Here is an 11,445-nt window from a genome sequence, read left to right as displayed (position 1 = left end):
AACACTGGCGTGCACACAGGTGGGTTGCGCGCACACACACACACAGACACACACACGATCTCTCTACTAAAGAAACTTTTGATTAATTTCATCAGCTTCACATATGTTGACTTGTCAGCTCCTTCAGCCTTTAGCAGCACATCAAAAGCACATCAGAAGCACTCGGCTGCACCCTCCTGGCTGAAGCGTGTAGTGCAGCTTTTTTCATAAGAAGAATTTTGTAACACATTTTCGCTTTTATTTCCAAGCAAATGTACAGATGTTCGCCATTTACAGCCACAGAAAGGTTGGCAAAAATCCACAAGATATGACCGTTTAAAAACTGTATACAAAAAGAGCCCAAAAAACTGTACATTCAGTAACATAACTACATTTAAATATTGTTCATACATGTATATACAGTACTGTATCTCAGTTCGTAGATACTGCCGGTTATGTGAAGTGCAGCTCGCTATACAATAACACATTTTCCAAAAAAAGATAACATTTGAGTTGAAAGGCCGTCAGTTCAAAGATTCAGTGTGGACTGGTACAGAAGGTCTGTTGATGGCTTTCAAAGTTTCTACAGCGAGGTGTCGGTCCTCAGGAATGACGGTTCAGTGCAGGGGTACCTCCGTGAAACAACTAACACCACAAATCTCTTTGTCCTTTTGTTTAAAGCTATGCATACAGACATACAAGTGTCCACTTTTTTTGCCACAATCCAGTTTGTTTGTTGGAATATTCTGAGATATAAAGAAGACACACATTAAATACTGTCTCTGAAAAGTAAAACAAAAAAAGAGGGGTTTCTCAGATACCCCTCCCCCAAAATAGCAGTGCAGTAACTTTTCATTTTTGTAAGTTATTGAGACTTCCAGATGCCTCCAAGGACCATGCTTAGTTACCACTGTGTAAGTACTGATCTGAGATCTCAGACAGGATAATGGATTCTTCACTGTCATGGTTGACATTTGAATATAAGTGACTCTCTGTCGCTTAGCTAGTGCTAAGAGGTCACATTTGTTGCAGAGAGACATTTACAAGCAGCTTCAGTTTGATTATACTTATTGCTTCTCCCAGCTAGTTTAGTCCTGTGGTCATAGTGTCTGTCAGCTCTCACATGGCATTATATTGTAGACTTTTGTTTTTCCCCCCTCCCATTTCATTAACAATTGTTGTGTTATTTGTGTGATTCTTTAGCAGTTAAGGTACTGAAGCCTTGGTACATTGTTTACAATGAAAAACATCTTTCTAGTCCAAAGGCCAATCAGAATTCAGGGCAAACAATAAATGGAGAGACAGGATCTTTGTTTTCTTCATTCAGATAATAAAAACAACAACAACAAAAATCCAGTATTTTCTAACTTACTTCAATTGTTCTAAGTCGTAGAGCCCGACGGATATATGATTTTTTTTAACTGATATATGGTGATTTAAAAATCCAATTTTCTGATATATGTGCTGATTTTTTTCTCCATTTCAAGTACAAAAACACATTCCCCTAATATTTGTCACGTGTAGTTATCAGTTTGCTTATTTAGGCTCAGATTACCTGTTTATTATGTTTGTTTGTTGCCAAAAGGGATGTTGCACAGTGCCCTCTGATGGACAAACTATGCACTGTCCTCATAGCATAACTGAAGGTTGTCTTATTGGCTGTTACAAATACTGATGCCAATACATCGGAAAATAGCTAATATCATTCGATAAATATCGAAATCTGCTCTACTAAGCAGATCAATCTGGAATGTTCTTCTTTTTTTGGTGCGTAAAGCAGCAACAGAAAATACCTTTTTTTTTTTTTTGGAATTTGGCCAAACCAACCCTTCATTTTAGACAATTCCAGCAGTACAAGAAACCCTTTTGCTTTACCATCAACTTTAAATCTCTGAAACTTGGAGATGGAAAAAAACAAAAGAAAAGAAAAACTACCATTGATCACCTGTAGCTGATTTGAAAAAGCAGAGCTGGAGCTCTTCAAGTCTGTGGTCATAAAAGGGAGAATTTTCCACATTGTACATAATCAAAAACAATTAAAAAATAACATTTCAGAGACAAATGCCCTCATGGGCATTTATTTAAAAAAAATTTAATACAAGCTATAAAAAAAACAGATACTAAACATAAGTGGTATTTGTTCATTGACTGTGTGTCAGTTCTGCTTGTTCAGTAGAAGTCTGCATAAAAACTCGATTTCACATTCGCCTTTTCAACTACAGTAGTTATTTCATTCCTCCAGTTACATCCATCATCTGCTGTGCCCTTGTACCATTGAAGCGCCTATTAACAGTATCAAATTGACCACAAAGCAAAGCAAAGACAGGCTGTGAAAACTAGCACAAGGCACCTAATGTAAAGCAGCTAAAGAATCTCTAGCAGCAACAAGGCTTTGGTTCATAGAACTAAAAACATCAGATCTACTGTCTCACGATGGATGAGTCGATGTATGAACGGAGGAACGACAGAGAAGACGCAGAAGGGGATGGATGAAATGATGATGATGAGGCAGATGGAGACAACTGTCACAGAGGTAGGAACAGCTTCAACATCGCTTCAAGAGAGGGAGGGTGTGAGGGAGAGAGAGAGAGAGAGAGAGACAGAGACAGAGGGTACGAGTTGAAACAGGAACGTGTGAGACAGAATTCAAAGAGCGCACTGTAAAGGCCCTTTTTTTTAAGCTGGAGAATCTCATTAGATTTCTCTAACACCGTTATAAGGCTTTTAAGGGCGGGAGCACTAAACTGTTAGATGCTACAATCAACCTGATCTGCAGAGCTAAAAAGCATCTTATTCTATTGAGATGAGGTGGAAAATGAGTATGAAAGGATATTAAGACGCTCGCTTCTCTGTCACATTATTAAAATAGATTTTTTTCACATTTTTTGTACATGCAATTTTTTTTTTTTACACTTAAGAACCCCATATATACTTATTCTTCCATTTTCTACAGTACACAGAATATGAGAGGACACTTTGCTGTGTTACTGGTCAGTTAAAGGTCGTCTCACGGCCAATAAAAAAAAGTGTTTCTATCTCGATTCCTTTTTTTTCTTTGAATTGGTTGTGCCGGCTGTTTGTTTCATAATTTAATACATTATCAATGATTTGATATTTATTTAAGGCATCAAACCATTTGGGGCACTTTGAGTGAATTATATTAAAAGGAGAAATATATATAATTTTAAAGTGCTTCAATCAAAGTAAATACAAGCAACCAGCTATTATCTAAAGGTGATCATAAAGCGTTACCTGCTGTTTCTTTGGTAAATGATATCAGTGAAAAATACAGCAGAGTTTACAAGACGACATTAAGGCAATAAGAAACAGCCAGGTAGCGGTCACACAAGCAGTTCCTCTGTGTTCTACTACAAGACATTTAGTCATCCAAAGATAAGGTAAGTTTACAATCTATGTTCAAGATGATAGGACAGATGGAGATTAACAGATACACACACAGTCTTCTATCAGCACACACAGATACGCACGCAAACTTCTAACACACCAAAGCTCTAAGCTACCTAAAGGTGACTCTGAAAGTTTAAATGTTGGCTGTATGACATGTTCACAAAGACCAACTCCTACTGACTCTGCTATTGGAGCCCAGGAGTAGCCAATGAGATACGTACGTGCAATATGACGCATTCCCATGTTTTGGTCTATTTGTGCCGTTTGCATTCTCTGTATTTACACCCTATGTGCTGTACAGTATGATGATGATCTCAATGCAATGGCTTTGGTATCGACTTAAACACTGCTTTTGTTCACTTTATAAAACAAAATGTAACTATTTTTTTTTTATATATATATATATATATATATATATATATATATATATATATATATATATATATACACACACACATTTAATCAAGTGTTTCAATTTTACTATCAAAGTAACAAATTACCATGGAAACAGGATAAAAAAAATGTGAAAAATTGTAATTTGCCTACAATATTTGCACTTGTTGCATTTCAGCTTACATTTAAAAAACATAATCATGCTCAAAATACTGACTTTAAGTAATCAGATTACATGTAAATTTTCCATGTATTTTTGTTATTTAAGTAAACTGTTAAATTGTCACCAGCATACATTTCTTAATAACAAATTATTTAAATAAATGAACCTCTGTTTTTCTTTTTCTATTTCAAGATCATTTTGCTCTAAATTATTGCTTCATGTTTATGACAGCCAAGAGGCTTTTCTGTGTTTTGTCGCTAAGGGTGAGCTAGTTTAAGAGCTTTCAAAGCTCCCACACGTTTTTAAACCAGACATATTGTGACACAGAAAGCACCATGAGCTACGCTTTTCTGTCATTATTAACTGACTTGACCACCGTTTGCCATCTAATCAAAGTTAGGACAATCAGCTTGCTGTATCGTTTGCACAAATGAATCAGAAATTAAGCAAAAATTGTATCTCATCCCGATATAAAATAATTTAATTCCCCTATACGGCTACTTCCGGGCTCCATAGACTAATTTTTCAACATTTATTCTTCCTTCTACTACAACCCTCCTTACAATGATGCAGTTTCTGATCCCAGAGTCCTAAGCAGTGTTTCTGGATAACATGTTTGCACACAGGCAACACCAGTTAGTCCTAAAAAGAGGCAAAACAGACAGAAGGGAATAAAGACAGATGGCAGCGACTGAAGACAAGAAAATGTTTGATCACAGAAAGCTTAAGCTAGCTCGAGCACGTCTACAGTCGTCCTCATTATCATCATTCCGGTCATAGAACATCAGCATGATTATCACAATAGCCATTAAAACACCCTAATAATCAGAGTAAAGTACACTTCAGCTACCATCAAAGGCAGGCAGGTGTAAAGGGCCAGTGCACATATTTTTCATGTGAAACACAAGCTCGAGTCAGTTTGTTTGCTGTGACATCATTACACTGAGCCCTTTGCACGTTGTGGCAGCGAACCAGGCCCTGCCGACGGGGTCCACTCCAGAGCCGTCCAACAGTGCTTTGCGCCACACTTGGCTGCTAACTTGACAGAAATTATGAAGGTCACTTAGCATTGCAGTCTCCTCAACTGTTTATTATTTTACTCCAACTCAGTAACGTCGAAGCAAGTAAGTAAGCTCCAAAATTGCTTTCCACCAATTTATCTGAGTAACTCCATGTGGATGACATTGTTTCTGATATTAGAATATAAGATTTAAAAAAAATACCCCGGAGAAAAAGAAATAAATTAGACTGAGGTCTCAGGCCCGGCCCCGCTGTAATTGTACCCCTGCCTTGAATGGCGGGAGCTATCAGCAAACCGGAGGAGGGGGGTGAAGGTGCAGTAGTCTGGCGCTTTTTGCCAGCGTGTGAACATGACTTTCTTGGTAAAGGGTTCAGACCTTCGAGGGTTCCTTTGGTTTTCCGAGCCTCGCCGGTGGCTGCTACCCTTAGACGGAGCGTGGAGGGAAGCCAAGGGGGTGAACTCAGACAGCTGGCCCTTGTAGAGTTTATCTGCATTCTGTATGAGGGTACAAAGGGAGGAATAGGGGACAAGGAGGAAGAGAAAGTTCAGAGAAAGTAAAGAATAAAACATGGCACTTGTGGAGTAATGCAAAAGAAGAAGGTGGTAACACGTCGCAGCTGGCCATAGTTTGAACAGATAGCATGTGACTTGGTGGAGTCAAGTCTCCATCCTGTAACAATGCCTCTGTGAGGTCCTGAACTACAAAACTGCCTGTAAACCAGGACTCTTCACCTGATAGCCATCAACCCCATCAATGCCCCCAAGGCTTAATGAGAGCAATGAGCATTATGTGCTGTTAGAGCAACTTATTAATGCTCATTATAACTAAGTCTGGGCCTCTCTTATATAAACCAATATAATCAGCATATAAGCATTTAAGATTATATATTTATTACCTAACACTAACAAATATGAATACATCTGCATACTGCAGGCACCTGATCCTGGGCACAATGCTACATCCTCAAGCTTCAGTTGTTTTTAAATGAATAAAGTATTTCATTTCCTTTAGTTTAATTTGCCAGCTGTGAGGTTAAATTTTCCATCCATTCTGTTCAGGTTTAAAAGCAAGCATGTTAAGAGCAACAAAAAAATAATAAATCATAAACACCAAAAACATGCAAATGTCAACAAAAAGCTAAACATGCGTTCATTTCCTCTGCAAATATTACTTTTCTGTCTCTGTAGCAACACATTATACCACTAGATGGTGCTAAAGCTCCATGTGAGAAATCACCCAGCTGGAAGTAAAGTCAGTTGAAATACCTGAAGAAAATGGTTGAGCTTTTAGGACCTTCATACAAATAAAGCACACACCCCAACCCTTGTGTTAGTCAAATACAACAACCCAAAGTCAAACCACACCAGTTAACCCACCATCACACAGCAGCAACGTGTGCATTTTACCGTGCTGAAGCCCTGTAGGCTTCTGTGACAGCTACTCCATCAACAAGGAATCAGAGCTCATGTAGGCCAGGGCCCTCTCATACCTTTTATTATCTCTCCCTTGCTGCAAATATACACACACACACACACATTTGAAGACAAACACATCTACCATACGGACTCAAAATTGAAGCATCAAAGTAAGAGTGGTTTCTAAAACAAAAGGTGATTAAGGCCACACTGAATCAAGATGTAGATGCAAAGGCATGCAGTCAGATAAGACTGTAACTTCATGCAAAACAGTGGAAATGACAAAGTAACAGGATACAGACTGAAAGGAAAATAAAGAGAAAGACGAGACAGTAGGAAAGGCTGAGGGTCACCTACAGAAGGGCTGGGTTAGAAACTGATTCTGCTGGAGGTCTGAGACAGCATAAAGATGGTGGAAGGCTCGGAGGCAAGGCACCGACGCTTAGTCTGCCAGGGAGGAGAACCACAGAGGGAGAAGGAGGAGGAAGCAAGAGATCAGGAGGGGTGAACAAAGGCAGGGAAGAGTTACAGCTGGGAAAGAAACATGTCAGATCTTCCAAAATGCCACATGATCAGTTTATGAGATAGACAGCAGCATGTAAACATTCTTCTTAGGCTTCTCAGGAGAGACTGGATCATACTGGAAAGTCTTTGGTGATGGTTATTAGCTCTCCACAACCACAGTTATCAGGGAGGTTATAGGAAAATGAGTTTGGGATGTAGAGGGAGAAATAATTAGCATCTGTAGGAAAAGGAAGTGAAGCAGACTGCACTGCAGCCTTCCCAGAAAGGCTGACATCACTCATCTAGTGCTATCCATGCAATGCACCTACTCATACAAAAACATTTGTGTTGTGTTTTTCAGTAACTCCACTGTAACTGGATCCCAGTGCTTCATATATTATGTATCATTATATCGTCTTGTTTTTTTATGGACATAATTTCTTCTGTCAACTTTCAGTGGAATACTGAATATTTCAGTATTTTGCTGCTAATGAATGCCTTCTGCCATTCATTATTTCTGAGCCACATGTCAGTGTTTATACACCTAATCGTGTTTTTCTGGTCCAATCTTTCAGTCCTGATGAATCAGTATGCATCAGATAAATAACTGCTGTTAACGCTGCTCTTTCAGCGCCTCAGAGTTGAAATCAGTCCATAGCTTTGAGTTTATTCTCTTTTTTACATAAGCAGGATGTTTTTTTATCCCATCTTTCCTTCTTTCTTCTTACTGTGCAGCATTATTTAATGTTCATTTTCAAAACTGCTCTGAAATAAAGTTTCGATTGCAATTTTCCTTCTTTTATACACTGTTTATGAAACTCTAATGCACATTTCCACACTGCAACCCATTAACAATTAATGCCTTTAGAGGCACTCCTGGTTCAGCAGAGGACACTGTTCTTATTCTCCATTAATAAAACACAGAACTCTGAGTGTTAACCGCTAAAAAAAATACACACTATTGTGCGCATTCCTCTTAAAAATTAAAGGAGCGCTGCACACAGACACAGAGGCTTAACTACCAAAGCAGGGATGTAGCCACACCCTGCATACCTCTGCTGACCCACAATTGTCAGTTCGACATGTCAGGAACTGAAACATCCCAGTGAATAATAAACAGTAAACGCAGGTAGCTTGTAGGTAAATACACAAAATTGATTTCTGCCTTGCAAAAGGCAGGGGGCGCTGTTTGACCTGTGTAAACTGAGCTTTCTTGAATTTTTCATTATTAATATTCATGTAGAAAAGAAGCAGCGACCTTTATTGAAGAACAAATGAAGTAATGGTTAACGAACACGTCCTACTTTGGCAGGAAGCAAAATATTTACGGGATGTGTGGTCATCAGTCTTCTTGCATTACTGCAATTATTCCAAAATATCCATAATACTTTAAAAAAGATTTGTTTTTTTTATTTATGCAACTACTCTCTATTTCTGCAAGCATTTGTGCCCACCTGTATGCGCTCAGTAGTGGTGGGCCACAGTGTCCTCCATATGACCTTCTTCACCACATCTGGCAACAGACTGGCTGTTATCAAAAGGATTATACTGAGCCAGGCTGGGCCACTGGACAACATCTGCATGAACACATAGTACATTCTCTGGTAGTTGAGGAATGGCCTGTAAGAGAGGAAACGACTGCATGAAAACAAATGCAATAAAACATCTAATAAAACGTCACTCTGACTGACACAGTTTTACATCAAGTAAACATTTAAATACAAAAATATTTCTTTAATCATACCAGATGATTCCACCCCACAGCAGGGAGAATACCACAAAGAAGATCAGTGAGCCCCAGATAACGAAATGATTGATCCAAGTCCAGTAATGAGTATCTAGGGCCAGCTACGACACAGAGACGATGGAAGTGAGACTGGAACCAGACTTGCCTGGGTGTTTCTGTGATGTTCTGATGTGTCTGTGTGGTTACCTTGAATGTAACAGTGAAGACTAGCACAGTGAAGACGAGTGTCCCAAATGTCCAGTTTCCAAACATCTGCAGAAGGTAAAAAAGCAGCTGCTGTTATTGATCAGGAGATTTGTGCATGAAACACTTTCAACTTCTTGTTTTTTTGTTTTATTTATTTTATTGTATGTTTGATGTGAACAGATTCTAAGCACCTGTTAAAGTAAATAATTTGACTTGTGCTTATTCAGTACTTAAATGCTCAGCACACCTGCGTTAACATGCTTTTCAGATGACATGACTAGGCTACGAGGTAAAAGTTGACATATTCAAGTAAGGAATCAATCAATCAAACAGATGGCAGTGTGCTCAGGTAGCAACATTCAGGTGAGGAGCTGGTTATCAGATGACTGATGGATGGAAAACAGGAGGATGATGTGATTGTATAGCTGAATATTCCTATCAGTCTCTTCTGTGAGTGAAACCCTTTTACATGAACACTAAAAAAGTCATCGTGCACATTTAAGACCACCACGATGCAGGGCAGCTTCTTCAATACAACTTACACAATGAGCTCCTTCAGCATTTTGTGCAGCACTAAAACTGGCATATTTTCCCTTTATTGTAATTATTCGGAGGTGTTATATTAAGAGGTACATGGGGAACATAGTGATTCTAGTACACCATAACTGAGAACTGACCGTTGCATGATTTTCTTTTTTCACAGGCCTGTGGCAATAAGATGAAGCCCAAAACCAAAAATGAACTAGTATCATAAAATTTAAAGTATGGGTACACTGAAGGTCATCTAACTGCTTGGGCTACACTATACTTCTGCTAAAAACAGGCACCTTGGGTGAACCGTGATAAATAAAGTTAAAAAATAAAAATGATGAGCATGAAATGATAAAATAAAAGCTTTTCAGAGGCAGCTTCCAAATGCAGCTCTGATTTTTACATTGTTAGTACAAGTATAGTACAAGCTACTATCAGATACATTACAACATAAATTGTAGCGCTACAGAAACACTCGCATGAGGCAGAAAAATGATTTTTATCATTGATCAGATGCATTTCAATGTTTTTCTTTCACCTTTTCTTTTTCTAACATTTCAAAAGCTTCAGATTTGCTTCCTGTTTATGTGTTTATAAGTAATCCTATAAAAAGTTGTAATGCTTTAGGCAATGATCTCTAACTGTTACATAATGGAAGCAGGAGCACTTATGCCTAACATCTGCCACAAACAAAGCACACAGGATGTATAACTAAGGTGTTTGGTCACTGACAGCTGGACACATGAGCATGGGTCTGGGAAACAGAGAGTCACTACAGAAAAGCCTACAGCTGACGTATCTACAGCAAGCACTGAGGGCCGGACATGAGATGAACAGCAGTTTGTATCAGGCTGTGTGACGGTGGCGAAACAGGGAAGTGAAACTAAGGAGAGACGACAGAGAGACAGCGACAGGCTTACCATCTGTGTGTTGGTTGTCATTAGCTGGGAGGAGGAAAGAGAAGCAAAAAGAAAAAGCAACACAAAGGTAAGAGGATAGGAAGAAGAAGAGCATGTGACCAGTAGAAAATCATAATAACATAAACAGTTTTATGGCTGAAAGGAAAAAAATTGAAAAGAATTGGATGCAAAAAAAAAAGAAGAAGAAAACCCAAGTGAAATCAAGCAACTCAAAAACAGTTCAACATGTTTCTGGGAGAGTAATGCAGCTTGAGAAATTAAACAAACCAAATAGAGAACAGAGAGGAAGATGATGGGAACCCCGCCATGCTGTCGTGTCTTACTAGAGATTTATGCTTCAGCGGGAAATCTATGCTGTTACCTGCAGCGTAACCGCAAACCCCGCTAAAGCCTATGGCGTAACCTGGCGTGGACCTCGGTGGGAAGGAAAAAAATCCCAGTATTTTATCTGGGACACGATCACATGGTAATTACCACATAATGCACCAGCACGAGTGTGAATCCTGCCAATAGCATCGGCCACTTATGTAGGTTATGTTATGGGCTCTAAAAAGATTTCCCGCAGAAGTCTAAATAAGGCCTTAGATATAAACCACACGTCATCAGATTTTACTTAAACATCTATATATATATAATTATCCAACTGACATTAAATATTATTTACTAAAAGGCAAAATAGTCTTCAAACTTTATCAGCCAACAACCTGCATTTTCAAGTGACATAAATAACCATCCAGTACAAGGTCATTATTATGAGAAATTACTTGACCATAATTATCTCATAACTACATGTAACTACCAGATAGTTACTTTTTCAAACACAATAATGTGCAGTGTCAGGAAAACACATTTATAATACCAGATCCATTTACACTACAGGGTTAATGTTAGTTTGTGCTACAACTTGATCAGTTTCTGCAAGCAATACAATAAGCTACGTGTCAGGCATTAGCCAGGCCATTAAAACCTGTCAGCAAAGCACAGTACAGCCAGTATATTTAAAAGTAAATCCATTTTGCTTACAGAGCAAAATGTGGTTGAGGAACAAGCTGAGACCTAAAACACTGTCACTATGTTCCCTAACTAACCCCAAACACCACAAGAAGACTAAAAAGTCAGATGACAAACAGAAAACAGATGGAGCTTGTGGAAAACTGAAGTAGCCTATAGATAAAAT

At 38.6% G+C, this 11,445-nt stretch overlaps 1 protein-coding gene across 7 annotated transcripts in view; it reads right to left on the bottom strand.

Moving 5' to 3' along the window:
• Positions 1-204: 204 nt before the first annotated feature.
• The window catches only part of atp11a (ATPase phospholipid transporting 11A), a 52,815-nt gene continuing 41,574 nt past the window's right edge, over positions 205-11,445 (bottom strand). The window contains exons 27-33 of one of the 7 annotated variants that reach the window (XM_086281621.1): positions 10,269-10,292; positions 8,818-8,883; positions 8,629-8,732; positions 8,339-8,504; positions 5,341-5,459; positions 4,507-4,585; positions 205-2,533 (exon numbers count right to left, since the gene is read on the bottom strand). In XM_086281621.1, the coding sequence (XP_086137747.1) occupies positions 4,534-4,585; positions 5,341-5,459; positions 8,339-8,504; positions 8,629-8,732; positions 8,818-8,883; positions 10,269-10,292 (531 nt within the window). In that variant the 3' untranslated portion in view covers positions 205-2,533; positions 4,507-4,533. The other 6 variants (XM_086281620.1, XM_086281623.1, XM_086281618.1 and 3 more) reach the window with 6 other exon arrangements.

This window comes from Aulonocara sp. 'chitande type north' Nkhata Bay, linkage group LG23 (assembly GCF_057382095.1).
Source record: "Aulonocara sp. 'chitande type north' Nkhata Bay isolate Kocher_YH1m ecotype deep benthic linkage group LG23, A_spYH_male_GT1.1, whole genome shotgun sequence".
Taxonomy (NCBI): domain Eukaryota; kingdom Metazoa; phylum Chordata; class Actinopteri; order Cichliformes; family Cichlidae; genus Aulonocara; species Aulonocara sp. 'chitande type north' Nkhata Bay.
Note: the sequence above shows the minus strand (reverse complement) of the source record. Positions and strands in the feature narration are given on the sequence as shown.